At 40.9% G+C, this 16,974-nt stretch overlaps 1 protein-coding gene across 3 annotated transcripts in view; it reads right to left on the bottom strand.

Moving 5' to 3' along the window:
* Ank2 (ankyrin 2) overlaps positions 1-16,974 on the bottom strand; it is a 212,764-nt gene that overhangs the window by 92,566 nt on the left and 103,224 nt on the right. For 2 of the 3 annotated variants that reach the window (XM_070022476.1, XM_070022477.1), the window contains 3 exons: positions 8,658-8,855; positions 4,074-4,172; positions 2,708-2,806 (listed from right to left, as the gene is read on the bottom strand). In XM_070022476.1, the coding sequence (XP_069878577.1) occupies positions 2,708-2,806; positions 4,074-4,172; positions 8,658-8,855 (396 nt within the window). The remainder of the gene's footprint in view (positions 1-2,707; positions 2,807-4,073; positions 4,173-8,657; positions 8,856-16,974) is intronic. The other variant, XM_070022478.1, reaches the window with a different exon arrangement.

Genomic DNA, 16,974 nt, shown 5'->3' with positions numbered 1-16,974 from the left:
AGTGTCAGAACTGAATTTAAATAGCTGTCTTCAAACAAAAAAAATATTTTTTAAATCAAGCTTCTAGTAACCCCTTGGTCAATGTAAATCTGAGATCCTCTTCTTCCCACAACCTGCTGCTCATAACATGAGGTTATTGTCTCTCATACACTGCTGACAAGAGCCAAGTAGTACACTCTACACTTAAATGGAAACAAAATGAAAAAGGAAATCATTGGAACTAGTGTTAGTCTGGAGCATACATCGTTTTCTTTCCCTTATCAAATCAGGTGGATTTTTTCAAGAGCACTGCGTGAGACAGAAGTAAAAAAACAGTGGCTTTGTCACAATGGTGTTAACAGGACGTCGATTTGCTGCTTCTGGTGAGACCACAATAAGAGATATTCTGAGATCCTGCCACCTCCTTAAATCTAACTGCAAAATGTGCAAAGGAAGGGAGAAGAAGGTGGAGGAAGAGGAGGAGGAGGGGGAGGAGAAAAAGAAAAACACTAAAATGTAGTTGTGAGATTGTGAGAATTTAAATGTCTCTATGCACTCTCAAATGTCAGTCTTCCATGGTCTTATACTATACCCTGTTCCCACTTCTTGAACAAAAAATTAACATATTTCTATTTATTTGTAACAAATGTTTGTCTTCTAGCTTCTGAAGCAAGCTTAGCAGTTCTCTAGGTGATGCTCTAGATGCTGGAGAATATTTCACTTGAGTATGTGAGTTTAGTTGAATAAGGGTACATAGACTTTTGTGGACCTTACAAGTTTTTGCTATCATGTTTTGGGCTGTTTTTTTTGTCAGTAGCAGGGCTTGAACTTGGGGCCTGGGTGCTGTCCCTGCACTCTTTTGTTCAAGGCTAGCGCTCTACCACTTCGAGCCACAGTGCCACTTCCAGTTTTCCAGTGATTAATTGGAGATAAAAGACTTTCTTGCCCAGTCTGGCTTTGAACCACGATCCTCAGATCTCAGTCTCCTGCATAGCTAAGATTACAGGTGTGAGCCACTGGAACCTAGCTTGTTTGTTGTTTCTTTGTTTAATTTCTGTACCAACTTTCCCCATTCCTCCCATCTTATCTACCAAGGTTAGGTAAGCTATCTGGGTATTTGTTAATCAGACTCATATGGTTGGAGACAGGAATACATCATTAATGTGGTGGTGTTGATCTGGGAAATGAAAAGGGGTTATTGGTCTGTAATCTGCAAGATCTGAAGAGTCCTTTACCCCATAGAGTAAAAGTGTTTTTAACTAAATACCTAAAACTTACCTCATTCTCCCTGACTTAAAATAAAGTCTAAGAGAATGTTCTGGATAATTGACAGAAAAAAAAAGATGTGAGAGATTCTAAAGATCAAAGGACTGTGTGTTAAAGGAGAGAAAATTATAATGAATAAAAATGGTCTATGTGCATGTATGTATGTGTACAAATGTACATATATTTATAATTCTTCATAATATCAAGCTTGGTTACATACAAAAGGTATGATACTACACAGAATATGCTTCATATGGAATATTCCATTTAAATATATATATATATATACAATTAAATAGTGTACGTATCCTATTAAAGAAATTAGAAGTCCATTGTGTCAGGATGCAATACACCTGGAGGTTGAAAATGTCAGCTCCAAAGTTCGGAAGCTAACAGTAACTCTGAAATTTATTTAAGAAATACATCTACTTAAATCTCACTTTCTTGTTTGCAAAATGAGAACATTGCAATACCAATCTCATCAGATTTTGCACAGGACTAAATGAGATATGGGATATATATGCAGAGCATAGTGTTTGGCACATATATGCTGTTCGTTTTTTACCACTTCATCTAATAGAATATGGATATTTTCTCATCACAACAAATACTATTTCTTTTTGTAAATGTTCTTGCCAGGTGCCAGTGGCTTCTGGGATACATGCCTGTAAAATACCAGCTACTCAGGAGGCTGAGATTTGATTGATTGAGGTTTGGATCCAGTCTAGGCAGATAAGTCCCCAAGATGTTTATTTTCAATTACCCAGTTAAAAAAAAAAGTGGAAATGGAGGTGCGACTCAAGTGGTAGTGTGCCAACCTCAAGAGAAAAAGCTAAGGAAGAATATTAGGCCCAAGGACTTACACACACACACACACACACACACACACACACCACAATTGTTCTCAAAATATATTAGTGAACAAATGAAAGCTGTGATGATAACTTCTGTTGTGTGACATTCATTTACATGTTCATATACATTTCAAAAGAGCAAGTCAAACGGTGGGAAATGACCTACCAAAAGGCATGATTAAGAGTTCTTTAGGAAGTAGATGCTAGATACACAACCCAACTCATGTAGGGACTTAAAAATCCACACTGCAGTTCGCACAAGTGAAAAAAAAATTAAAGACAAAAGGAACAGGAGTCTTTCATATAGCAGAATGAATAGCATTCTGTGTTACAGGATAGAAAGTGAAACCCACAATGCTTCCATCATAATTCATCCCTCCAAACTTAGATATTCGTATCTACAACGTTAAATATTGGCAATCAGATTCATTCATTTCCATGGCTTAAAAGACCACCCTCTGAATATCTGCTGACTCTAAAATCCTTTAAAAAGTTTGGTAGAAGCAGCTAGTAGAAACAAAACAATAAAAAGAGATGTCAATACCAAGAGCTACAGTGATGGTTGGAGTTAGGGTTGGCATGTAGTTAATATCTGCTGTGGTGCTCACCTTGGCAGTGGCATGGGGGAAAGCACCCTTCTCCAGGAGCAGCAGCGCCACCTTCTGGTTGTCATAGTGAGCAGCGACATGGAGCGGGGTGAGGCCATTCTGTAAAGGTGTGTTTTAAGTTTCGGCATTAATACATTAGTGTCAGCGGCCCTGCAGCTATGGAGATGCATGGGCATGGAGTTCAATTAAGTTGGTGTTAATTCATTAATACAGTCAATGGAAAGTAAAGAGTCAAAATAAAGATATAATTTTCATACTGAATGTATGAACTGAAAAGGTAAATTAAAATTCGCTGAAAATGATTGAGCACACAATTAGCAACAGGCAGTTGAGTGGAACAACAAGAACAAAAAAGTCTAAACTGCTCACACCTGGAATCCTAGCTACTCAGGAGGTTGAGATCTGAGGAGCATGGTTCAAAGCCAACCCGGGCAGGAAAGGCCGTGAGACTCTTATCTCCAATAAAAACCACTAGAAAGCCAGAAGTGGCACTGTGGTACAGTGCTCACCTTGAGCTGAAGAGTGCGGGGACAGCGCCCATGCCCAGAGTTCAAGCCCCACAACCGACCAAAAAAGAAAAATAACATAGCCATCAAGTCCCCAGTGGCTCAGGCCTGTAACCCTAGCTATTCAGAAGACCTGTGGTTAGAAATCAGCCTGGGCAAGAAAGACCATGAGACTCTTATCTCCAATGAACTAGCAAAAAGCTGGAAGAGGAGCTGTAGCTCAGGTAGGAGAGCAGTAGCCTTGAGCACAAAAGCTCAGGAAAGCATCCAAGTCCTGAATTCAAACCCTAGGACCAGCACTAAATAAATAAACATATAAATAAATGACATTGACATCAACAAGAATTCTTCATAACAGAGACGAGTAAAGACACCCCTTCTGAACTGGTGTGTATATGAAAGGTTTTGAGGGGATACCTCCACCCTGTCTAACCAGCACACATTCATCAGTGACACAAATATTTCTGCAAACATTTGACTGAGTTCCATAACTAAAATACACTATCGAAGTACAGTACGCTCAGGCGAGGATTCCAATGGTGAACTTTCCTCTTCTCTGAAGGGCAGCAGGGAGGTACACAAGGAGGTGAGGCAAATGGATGGAGAGATGAAGAACAGGCAAATGCAGTGATCAAATTCAGTGTACACAATTGAAAATGGAGCCGTGTAATTTGAGAGTGTGGATGGGGTTTGGGAAAGCTGGCGGAGAACAATGGAAGAGGTGACCCTGATGAAGGTGCATTAAAATGATTGATTGACTTGAAACCCCTGTGTCCAATTTCTTAAAGGCAATAATAAAGGGAAAAAATAAGGTAAAAATAAACATGCATGAAATAAAACACACCATTGAAAGCATGTACCTTTCCTGCAGAGTCTGCAGCTGCACGGCGTTGCAAGAGAAGTTTTGCCACATCCAGGCTTCCATACTTGGCTGCCACATGCAGGGGAGTGAAGCCCTTCTGGAGAATGGGAAGAACACAATGTACAAGTGATTTTTCCTAAATCCTCACAAAATCTTCATTAAGATATTAAGCAATCTTGGCTGATTTTCCATCTGGAAAAAAAAATGCTGTCAGTATAAAATGTGTTGGTCGTAAACAAAGACAAGAATGAAAAAATACAAGCTAACCTTCAAAACTGTGGTATGATTTTAAGGTTGTGGAGACCGAAATTGGATGTTGTCAGTTTGGGATTTGTAATATCCACTGGTGCCAGTAAACTGGCTCTGATTTGGACCCCACCTCACCCCCCAAAAAGCCTGTCTTTTTTTCCCCCCTTGCCCCTAAAATTAATTGAATTTGGAGAACAGCTGTCTCCTATTTCTTACAATCCTTCTTTTTGGTAACACCTTAATTCCAGGTTTCTTTATTTAAATTTTAGGATATTTTGGGAGCTGTGGTTTAAAAAAAATAGAATTCTTTGCAATTCGCTTGACATATTTTCTTTTGCAAAACAAAATTGCAAGATAAGTGGTCTACAGAAGAAAATATACTCCTATGACAAAGGTCTTCCCATCTGCCTTTTGTCCCCTTTTTCCAGAAAACTTAGGCTGTCTGAAAGACTCTTTCCTCTTGGAAAATACATCCTACTCCTGGCAAGATGTTGGGTTGATTAACGCCAGACTTTTGAACACATGGAAAGTTGAATGTGCTTTTCAAAGATGGCTGTTGTGCACATTCCTACATACACACACTCCATGTCTGTGTGCTTAAAGAATAGTCGCACAATGGGCTGGGAAGGTGGCTCAGTGGTAGAGTGCTTGCCTTGCATGCATGAGGCCCTGGGTTTGATTCTTCAGCACCACATAAGCAAAAAGAAAACAGCCGGAAGTGGCGCTGTGGCTCAAGTGGTAGGACACTAGCCTTGAGCTGAAGAGCTGAGGGACAGTGTCCAGGCCTGGAGTTCAGGCCCCATGACCACCACCAACAACAACAAAAAGAATAGTCACACTCTGTGAGAAATGCAAGGACCTTTATGAACTGAGATCTCAGGGACATACAAAACCTGTAGCATGATCCCAAATCTAGACTCTGGACCAGACACTTAGAACACCATGCTCTTCTTACCCTACAGTGGGGGTTGGGAGTTCTACTCTGACCAGGGCCCTGTGAACACATCGCAAATACACTTACATTCATGCCCCCAACTATAGCTTATCTTTGGATCATTTGGGCCCTACCATAAACACTGAATATCTCCCCAAGTGCAAATATCATCGTGTCATAGTTTCACCAGTTTTTCTTTGTGCTTAAAAATTTAAACACACACACACACACACACACACACACACACACACACACACACACACACACACACACACATTTGGTACTAATAAATCCTTGGAAGAAAGTGGCTCTTCTGGCTTTCTACAAGAGTGCGACATACATAGGAAGGATTTCTTTCTTCTGGCATGAGTCCACTTGAACTGGCATTGGTAGTGTGAGTTCCGCCCCAAAGCAATGCCAGGGTGGTACTCAGGATGAAGGAGAGGGCTTTGAGGCAAGCCACATGAGAATGGAGAAAAAATGATAATGCTTTGTCCATACAGTGATGCTAGAGCAACGCTTTGTCCATACAGTGATGCTAGAGCAGTGAGTAAACTTTTGGATACATTTGGAAATTCAGCTTCAATAAAACTCCATAGAATCCTCACTGTGGAATGACAGTCAGGGTGAGCAAACAGCTCCTGACTCACGCAGCCCTTCCTTTATGTGACACACGCTGCGATGTGATCTTCCTCCCAAATTTATGAACACAGCCCTCAGCATGGTGAGTCACCTATTTGTCAGCACTGGCCATGGTTGCTGTTAAACTGCTCTAGTTAATGGTGATTTCTACTTTCCCATCCTCCTCTCCAATGGATTTTATTTTATTTTATTTTACTTCTAAACATCTTTGAATCATCTGCAATTCTTTCTTTCTTTCTTTCTTTCTTTTGGTCCTGTCGTGGAGCCTGAATTCTGGGCCTGGGTGCTGTCCCTCAGCTCTTCAGCTCAAGGCTAGCGCTCTACCGCTCTTCTAAACATCTTTGAAAGACAAGAGACAACTCTCTTTCTCCCTCCTAGCTAGTATCCTTCCCTCCCCTTCACCCCTCCCTCTTTCCCTCCCTTCCTCCCTCCCTCCCTTCCTTCTTTCCTTCCTTCCTCCCTTCCTTCCTTCCTTCTTTCCTTCCTTCCTTCTGTCCTTCCTTTCTTTTCTTCCTTCTGTCCTTCCTTTCTTTTCTTCCTTCCTTCTGTCCTTCCTTCCTTCATTTTTGGGTTGGTCATAGGGCTTGAGATCAGGGCCTGGGCACTGTCCCTGAGCTATATCATTCAAGGCTAGTATGATACCACTTTGAGCTACAGCTGCACCTCTGGTTTTCTGGTGCTTAACTGGAGATAAGAGTTTCACAGACTTAACAAAGGAGGAAGCTACAATGCTTGATAGGAAATGCACTCGTTGTCTTGCCCATGTAATTGTAACCCCTCTGTACAGTATTTTCACAATTAAAAAAAAAAAAGATTTTCACAGACTTTCTTGCTCCAGCTGACTTTGAACCTTGATCCTCAGATCTCAGGCTCTGAGTAACTAGGATGATAAGTATGAGCTATCAGGACCCCGCTCTGTTTTTACATATCTTAATTCTACTTACACGTTCATCTGTGAAGACCATCATCAGCTCCCACTTAGATTGTTATTAGTATTATATGGTTCTGCTTAATTTCTGAATTTCTTGTTTACTATCTTTTTAAAAGAACTTTTTAAAGCCATTTAGATGTCAGGATTTGAATTAAGATAATTCCTTATTACAAAATGTATGTGGGAGTGCACGCACGTGGGTGTGTATGTGTGGGTGGGTGGGTATGTGGGTGTGGGTGTGTGTGGGTGTGGGTGTGTGTGGGGAGGTGTGGGTTTGAACTCAGGGCCTGAGCACTGTCCCTTAGTTTTTTCACTTAATGTTTTCACTCTTATCACTTTAACCACAACTCCATTTCTGGCTTTCTGGTTAATTGGAGATAATGGTTTTATATACTTTCCTGCCCAGGCTGGCTTTCAACTGTGATCCTCAGAGCTCAGCCTCCTGAGTAGCTAAGATTACAGGCGTGAGTCACCAGTGCTTTGGTCAAAATATTATTATACAGTTATACACAACTATAGTTATACATAACTGGTAGAGAGCAGACAGCTCTCACTCCAAAAGCAATGAGGGCGTATCACTGTCTCAAGTTTCCCCTTGTAAACCTCCTTCTCCCTGGCACAATGTTTATTCCTACTTACTCTCAGCAAATTGAAATGGACTTTTCATTCATCTGAATCACTGTTGTAGTGTGGAAATAATTTTTCCTTGTGACAAATTCATCATTCTAGATTTCTGTTTCCTTTATCTACTCTTCTGCACTGGCTCATTTTCTATTGCTCCAAAGAGCTGTGAGCATTTGTATTTTATCCTGCTTACCTCTACATAGTGAATTTCAAAGAGAAAGTATAAAGTGAAGGAAAAATGGTCTGAATACAAACAAAATTCAGGATGATTTAGGATCTTTGATGTGAGTAACGCTACATCAAGTATGAATCTCCAGCTCGATTGTATCTTGACACTCAGTACCTAGGCCCAGGTATACTTTGGAGAGAAAAGATGGAGGGTAAGAGCAGGAGCTGGGGTTTTAGATGGGGGCCAGCTGGTAACTAGGGATGGGGAAAACACAAGAGAAAGTAAAGTGAGCCCCACAGCACACAAAGCTACCAGGAATGCCAGACTCGTAGTATATTTTTTTCCTCATTTGGAATCTGGGAAGCTTATTTTCTTTCTCTTATGATTACATCATAGATTTGACAGTGGAGAGGGAAGAAAAAAGTGCACAGTCCACTTAAAGTCCTAGGAACCAGTATTGGAAATAACACTGACATTGGGAGAATGAAATGTAGAACTCTGGGGGTTTGGGAGTTGGTGTTGGGTTTTGTTTTTTGGGGGTTATTTTGGTGCCAGTCCTGGGGCTTTGAACTTAGGGCTTCGGTACTGCCCTTGAACTTTTGTGCTCAAAGTGACCACTCTGCTACTTGAGCCACAGCTCCACTTCCAGCTTTTTCTGAGTAGTCTATTGGAGATAAGAGTCTCACAGACTTTCCTGCCTTGACTGGATCCTCAGGTCTCAGCCTCCTGACTAGCTAGGATCACAGGTGTGAGCCACCAGCACCTGGCTGCAGAATTCTTATATGTACATATACATATGTGTATATATATATATACATACATATACATCTATAGACATATCTATATACATAGATATGTGTATATATATATATATAAATATAAAATGTGGAGTTTCACATCCCCCCTAATCATATAGCCCATGAATATAAAATGCCCAAAGTAGGAAGTGAGCCATCTGGAGATCTACTCTTCCAGATGCCCATGTCCAGGGCCATCCTCTCGGCCACAGCTAACCAGAAGTCCATTTCCTTACCTTGGTGGCCAGGGAGTGAGCAGCTCCCGCCTCCAGGAGGACAGAGGCCACATCCAGCTGGCCTTCTCGGGCAGAGATGTGCAGCGGTGTGTACCCGTTTGTGGTCGCCGCGTCTGGATGGGCCATGTGCTGTAGAAGCAGCTGGACGATCTCTGTCTTGCCCAGGCGGGAGGCAATGTGCAGAGGTGTCTGTTCCTCCTACAACTCAAGTCAAGTGAGAAGTTAGAGCCCAGAAGACCCAACTCCACGGACAACGTGTGTCATGGTGTCGTCTCAGAAGCTCCAGGAAATACATCCCCAAAGAAAGCCAGTGTTACTGGGTCCTACACACTTTGTATCTTGCTATCCAGGTGACTTCTTAGTTTCTCTTGTTTTTTTTTTCTTAAGTACTGGGGTTTTAACTCAGGGCCTTCCCTTGGCTAATCAGTCACTCTACCGCTTAAATTGTACCCCCAACCTTTTTTTTTGCCATAGTTCTCTTTCCGATAGGGTCTCACGTTTTTACCGGGGACTGATCCATTTATCTCTGTCTCCCACATGGCATTGAGCCATCACCACTGGTTTATTTGTTGAAATGAGGGTTGTCTGGCTAACATTTTGTCTGAGTTGGCATCAAACCACAACCTGGCCACTCTCTGCTTCTGGAGTAGCTGGGATTACAGGCATGCGCCACCACACCCAACCCTAGTTTGTTTTTTGTTTGTTTGTTTTTTAATCATACGTACATTCTTGAAATTATTATTTTCTGGACACCCCTAAAATATTTCCCACCTCATGAAAGAGTCTACTCTCACTTATGTATAAGTGCAAACATGTTTAAACTCATGGCTTTGAGAAGAAGAAATGGAGTCAAGGAATTTTAAGACCTAGATCATCCTCTAAGAGCTTTTTTACTTAAAAGGAAGGATTTATTTTGGGGAGCTGTATCAAGTGAAAATGACCCAGAGAAGCTGGAAAAATTTTGTTCTTACTCCATTCAGTAAGCCAGGGATACAACTGCTGGTCATTTTCTTCAAGGAGAAACTGCATAAAGAAGACATTGTAATCTGGTTTTAAAAGCCACTGTTCCAGGAAATGCTGCTGTTGAGTCTGCGACTCACATCCAGGACTTCAAAGATGAACTGAGGCTCTGGCAATAAGCAAGCGGAATGAGCTACTTGCCAAGTGTTCTTAGTTGAAAGGGAGACAGGCTAGAGCTGGGGTAAGGTACAGGAAGGACTTGCTCAAGGAAGCTCATGAAGTCACCTGATTGTAACCACTAGTCAGGATTGATGTTTTCAGGGTGAAGAGAACCAGGCCAAATAACTGTCGTGTGTAAAAATAAAATCGAGTTCAACCTTAAGTGATGAAAAGGGGGTGTATCTTTACAATCTACCCGAGGGTGAGTCATAATAAAAAGTGAAGAATGAAGATCTGGGCCAGAGTCCAAGGCTGTGAATGAATAGAGGAAAGATAGAACAGATTTGTACAAATAAACGCAATACCTCAATGTTATTTGTTTTAATGATGCTATAAGCATTGCAAGGATTTTAGCATGGCAAGAAGCAAATAATATATGATAGCAATAAGGTTATTTTAATCAAAGAATTGGGATGTGGCCAAGCTAGGTAATTTATCCATTTCATTCATGTATGATGCATATCTTTAGACAGAAGTAAAGGTATAAAATGTACTAATAAACCACTGGGTTTTTGTGATAAAGAGATTAAAAGAAATTTACTGAGTTCTCAAAGATTGCCCAAGGTCATGAAACTACTAAAACAGAATTTGAATTCAGGCACTGGGTTGAACAATGTTTCTTTGTCTGTGAATTCTATAGAAATAGACACTATGAGACAGCCATAAAAAGAACTACCAGGACAAGATGGGTCCCGATAGCAGATGAAGAAAATTGACTTTTACAAAAATAAGTAGTAATTGAAACATCCATGAAATATAAAGGATGAGAGGAAAGCAACAGAAAACACCCACCTCTCAGTCCCCCACAGACCTCGACCGAAGTTAAGTGAAGAAAACCACACTCAAACATTCAAATGTGCTTTTCATTGCAGTAGGGAGGGGAAGGCAATGATGAGCTTATTTTTAATCCAGAGCTGAGAAGAAGCAATCTTTGATTAGCATGGCCAGTGGTAGCTATTGTTCTTTAGTTATAGGGTGTGTGTGTGTGTGTGTGTGTGTGTGTGTGTGTGTGTATGTGTGTGTGTGTGTGAGAGAGAGAGAGAGAGAGAGTGTAAGTCACATACCTTTTTTTACAATGTTGAGTCCATCTCCAATAAAAGTGTAAATGGAAATATCATATACACGGATGAGGAGTCCTGATCTCCTGTATCTCTTCCAAATGCATCATGAAGCACCTTAGGACTGTGATGCAGTCTGAGAAGTAGCCAGGCTCTGTTTAGCCATGACCCACCTCCTGTGTTTGTTTTTTCCAATCTACCAACATTAGGAAAATCTTCCTAAGCCTCAATCCCTTTTATAGACAGAAATCACAGTGGCAGGAGCTACATTCAAAACAATGGGTGCCATTCCTACTGTTTGTGACTAGCTAGCAAGCTGGTGGGACTTAACTTCCCTGAGAGTTCGCTAACATTTTGCAGGAGTTCAGTTTCAGGGCAACTTACTGAAGCCTGGAGACCCTGTGGTTGTACAATGCCCAAAGCATTTTACCCCACCCCTTAAAGCAAGAGCTCCCAGCGGGGCAGATAGGCCCTGGTGCTTTGTTAGGTTGTATTCACTTTAGACAAGAAGAAAACCTTCCAGAGAGGTGAACCCAAGTGTACCTAACACTTGTACTCCCCAAGACGTTCCTGTCACTCAACCCATCTCTTCTGTCTGTACAGTAGAGTGGGTTCTGTTTTCTGGAATTAGAGTATGACACTTGCACCTATTCGTGTGTGTGTGTGTGTGTGTGTGTGTGTGTGTGTGTGTGTGTGTGTGTGTGTGTGTGTGTGTGTGTGTGTGTGTGTGTGTGTGTGTGTGTTGGAAATCAAGAAGTAAAACAGAGCAGAAGCTCTGTGTTCATTTTTTCCCCTCACTCTCTTCTCTGTGAACAGCCCCCACCCCAACATGCTTTAGGGGGAAGTGGACATGCCACACCCCACGTGGCTCTAGAGAACCCCCTACTCTTCCTACTCCACAAAAATGAGTCTGGGCCCAGGCTTGATGCTCTAGCCTGGCCAGACACTTGCTCAAGAAGGGAATTGCATTCATTAGAAGCCAGTGATGTGCTTGGGTGAGAAGGAGCAGGGCTCACTGCATTTCAAATGAGAAGTAATGAGGAAAGGCAGATAACAGCTCTCCGACTTCCTTGTTCACTTCTGCCTCTCAACAGAGGGAGTTATGAGAAACATAGGGAGCCACAGGAGAAATCTGCTTTCTACCCCGACGCTATGACCGTTTGCAAATGAGCACACTTTTGAACTCAAAACCACCCTGCAGCACAGGACTTCTGCGTTTATTCCATATGATGCACGGTGTTCAAAACGCTTTCTGAATTGCAGGGCTCTGCACTCACGTTAGCCCAAACCACACCATTCCAGGAAAACATCAAATGATTCAGTGGAAGTCGAAAATTCGTGGTGTAAATGTTCCTTTTAATAGAACAAGTGAAAAGAAAAGCTTCCTTGACCACTGCTCAGAGAATACAGCCCCCAGAGAGGAGCCCGGCTGTCCTCTGAGCACTTGCTAGAAATATAGAACGGAGCCCCAAGGGGTACTGAAATCAGGTATCAGGTAATTTTCACTGAACTTTGGGAGTCTTGCTCTGTATGGTATGGTTTAATTTTTAATTTTAATTTTAATTTTTTTTTGCCAGTCCTGGGGCTTGAACTCAGGGTCTGGGAACTGTCCTTGAGCTTCTTTTGCTCAAGGTTAGCATACTACTACTTGAGCCACAGTGCCACTTCCAGCTTTTTCTGTGTATGTGGTACTGAAAAATTGAATCCAGGGCTTCATGAATGCTAGCCAAATACTCTACCATTAAACCTCATTCCCAGACCAATTTCCCAATTCTTTTTTTTCTGGTCAGTCATGGGGCTTGAACTCAAGGCCTACTGCTGTCCTGAGCTTTTATTCCTCAAGACCAACACTGTCCAACTTTGAACCACAGCACCCTTCTGGTTTTCCGGTGGTTTGTTGGAGATAAGAGTCTCAGGGACTTTCCTGCAGGGCTGGCTCTGAACCATGGTCCTCAGATCTCAGTCTCTTGAGTAGCTGGGATTACAACTGTGAGCCACTGGGATCTGGCTATCTACTCTTAACAGAAGGATGCTCTATAGAAAAGATCTCAGTGGTATCGTTGGATAAGTAGTACTGCTGAAAAGAAATTTGATATTTAAAAACAAATAGATGTTTATGTAGACTGTGTGACTCAATGTGGTGCTCTCTTTTGTTATATGTTCAAAAATAGAACTGGTCGCTGGTGGCTCACATCTGTAATCCTAGCCACTCAGGAGGCTGAGATCTAAAGATCTCAGTTCAAAGCCAGCCTGGACAGGAAAGTCCATGCGTCTCTTATCTCCAATAAACTAACAAAAAAACTGGTAGTGGTGCTGTGGCTCAAGTGGTAGAGTACTAGCCTTGAGCAAAAGAAACTCCGAGACAATGAACAGGCTCAGAGCTCAAGCATCAGGGGGAAAGGAAAGAAAGAAAGAAAAAAAAGAAAGAAAGAAAGAGAGAGAGAAAAAAAGAAAGAGAGAAAGAAAGCAAAAGAAAGAGAGAAAGAGAAAGAAAGAGAGAGAAAAAAGAAAGAGAGAAAGAAGAGAGAAAGAAGAGAGAAAGAAAGCAAAAGAAAGAAAGAGAGAGAAAGAAAGAAAGAAAGAAAGAAAGAAAGAAAGAAAGAAAGAAAGAAAGAAAGAAAGAAAGAAAGAAAGAAAGAAGGGAGGGGAGGGAGGGAGAGAAGGAAGGAAGGAAGGAAGGGAGGGAGGGAGAGAGGGAGAGAGGGAGAGAGGGAGGAAGAAGGAAAAAAATAAAAAGAAATGTGATTAAGCCTTGGATGACATGGCCATGAAATATCAAAAGACCCATTGCAATAATGAGATGTACAAGTCGTTATGTCAAAAAACAAACTTTACAACTTTGGCTGGGGGGCGGGGGGGAGATGGGGGAGAGATGGGAAGGGATGGGAAGGGGAAACAAAGGAGGAGGCAACAAAGCTTGATAAGAAATGTACTCATTAACTTGCCCATGTAATTGTAAGCCCTCTGTACAGTATTTTCACAATTAAAAAAAAGAAGTTAGAAAGAAGTACAGAATATCTGGTGATCTTGACCTTCAGTTTTCTATATAACTTAACATTTTTTTATTTTTTATTGTGAAAATACCGTACAGAGGAGTTACAATTATATGGGCAAGATAACGAGTTCCTTTCTTATTAAGCATTGTTGCCTCTTCTTTGTTTCCCCTTCTCATACTCCCCCCACCCGATCCTCCCCCCCCCACCAAAGTTGGTTTTTTTATTGTTTCCTCTTTGGTGACTATTCACTCATTTTGATCCATTTTTGTTATCTGTAAACTGTTGCACACAGGGTTTCAATTCAACATGTTAATGTTTGAGTACGTGCTCATCAGAGTCACTCTTTCCATTATTCTCCCCCATTGCCAGTCACATTTTTTAAAGGTGGAGTTTGCAATGGTATCCAAAATAGTGGAAGGCTATATAATAATAGGTTAAAACACTATAGAAAAAATGCATCTAAGCAAATGAGTACACTCTATTAAAATTTAAATAATTACAATTTTACTATCAGGAAAGTAACAAGTGGCTTTCTTTTAAGAGAAAGAAATGGAAGTTATTTGTTATTAAACGTAGAATGCAAAAACTATATCAGAAACATTGATACAATTTCTGATCAATAGTGAAGTTCATCACACTTGGGATGCTTCTGGTTAACTGTAGAAATAGTTCTTAAACACTGAAATGCCAAGGAATCTTAAAAAGAGAGAGAAAAATAACATCGGAATAATACTGTTGGCAAACTAAAGCACAGTTACACTGTAGTAGTTACTAGAGAATATGTTTGTACTTCTCACAAAATGGCAGATAAAGACTAAACCAAAGACAGTTATATCACAGATGCTCATGTGTCAAAGCTTCTGCCAACAAATTTCAAGTTCATGATCAACCATAGAACTCACTGTAAAAATATATATATATATATGTATATATACATATAAATGCCTATTAAATTCAGTGAGTCATAAAGCAATGTCTGGGAAAGATTTTTGAGTTGTCTGTGCCCTAATCTCATATTTTAATGATAAAGGCAAAGAAGGCAAGTGACTTGCTTGAAATCACTTTTATGCAAGTGATTTTCATGACTCAACTCAGTTTTTATTTCCCTAATGGAACCAGCATGTTATGACTCATATGAATTTTACCTTAACTTGGGTTTATCAAGTATTGGATACGGTTAAAAAGGGTTTCCATAGTTCAAAGGAACTCCAGTGATGATACTGAAAAACTTAATAGAACAGCCTAGAAAAGGAAATGGAAGATACAACACATTGACCAACATTCCTTTGGTGATCCAGATAAAGAAAGAAGATGAGAAATTACTCAGGAGTCTGAGATCTGAAGATGGTGTTTTGAAGCCAGCCCAGGCAGGAAAGTCTGTGTCTTATCTCCACTTAACCACTAAAAAAGCCAGAAGTCAATCTGTGGCTCAAGTGGTAGAGCACTAACCTTGAGCACAAAAGCTCAGAGACAGTGCCCAGGCCCTAAGTTCAAGCCCCAGTGCATGCACACACACACACACAGACATACATGTGTGTGCGTACACACACACACACACACACACACACACACACACACACACAAATGAGAAATAAAATCAGGAAATACAATTTTGAAAACTGAAGACGAAAAGGAAAAAAGTAACCTGTGATAGCATTTAAAGTCATTAGAAAACAAGACAAGTCTGATTCATCTCTAGTGCCCAGACTCTTCCTTTATAAACTAGTGGAAATGCAGAATATCTGAATACATAGAACTCAGAGTAAAAAGCAAAGAGGTTCTCCTTACACAAGAGAAGAAAGTGAAGCAGGTGAAGGGAAACCATGAAAATTTTGAGAATAATGAACTGTTAAGTAGCTTTTAAGAACAATGAAGATGGATTGACTTTGGGGGCTATGAATAATTTCATATCCATGTAATGTAAGAGAGATTGTTAAAATTCCTGAAAATGAATAGTTTCCTACATTTAAAAAATATTAAAATTTTGTTGGGCACTGGTGTCTTGTGCTATTAAAGACACAAAAATAAGGAGGATTATAGTTTGAGGCCAGTCAGGAGCAAATGTTTGTAAGACACCCCATCTCAATCAATAACTGGGTGTGATGGCAGACATTTGTCAGTTCACATACATGGCAGGCTGAGATCAGGACACAAAGCCAGCCCAGGCAAAGACACTCCAAGATGTCATCTCAATCAAAAAAAGCAGGACATATGCTAGCGGCCATCCCAGCTATACGGGAAAGTATAAACAGGAGGATTGAAGTCCCAGGGACATTTGAACAAAAATCCAGACCCTATCTCAAAACCCACCACAGAAAAAAAGAGCTGGAGGCGTGGCTCAAGTGGGAGAGCATCTGCCTGTCACACACAAAGCCCTGAGTTCAAACTCCACTACCACTAAAAATAAATAAAAATCGAAATCAATGCTATCTCCCTCTTTTGCTTTCATTCTCTCCTCTCTCTTTCACACTCTCTCTTCTCTGTACAAGTGACAGAAAAGTAGGTCAGGAAAAGAATACACTTAATAGATTGGAAGCAGGTCACCTCCATCAAAAGAGTAACCATGATATGTGAGCATGCCAATTCTAGACCTTGAAGTCAGGTACTCATACTCTTGACTTAGCTTTTTCGCTCAAAAGTAGCTGGTACTCTACCCTTGAGCCACCCCTCCACTTCCAAGAATGACAATAACTTTACTTACCCCAGCAAAAAGTTTTACTGAAGTGTTTTGTTATGAGCTTGGATACATAAGTCTCTCTTAGGACCAAACCACAGGCAGAGTCACTAGCTCCTAGCTAAGGAAATCTACTGACAACATTTGACCTCTGGGACCTGGTTTACTGGTCTGGGTAAGTCGATGTTACGTTTTTTAAATGTTAAGATGGACCACATTTTTTTATTTTGTATCCTCACTCTTATTTATTTATTTACTTTCTGTCTAAGAAACTTCTTGAACTGTACTCCATGGCATGTTCAACTCAAAGAATCAAAGAACAAGAGCCTCTCTTAATAAGTCTTATCTCAGTGACCAGTGGCTCATGCCTATCATCCTGACGACTTGGGAGGCTGAGATCTGAGGATCAC

The sequence above is a fragment of the Dipodomys merriami genome, unplaced genomic scaffold, assembly GCF_024711535.1.
Source record: "Dipodomys merriami isolate MVZ:Mamm:240054 unplaced genomic scaffold, mDipMer1.0.p SCAF_15, whole genome shotgun sequence".
NCBI lineage: Eukaryota > Metazoa > Chordata > Mammalia > Rodentia > Heteromyidae > Dipodomys > Dipodomys merriami.
This window is presented reverse-complemented; position numbering and strand designations above follow the sequence as displayed.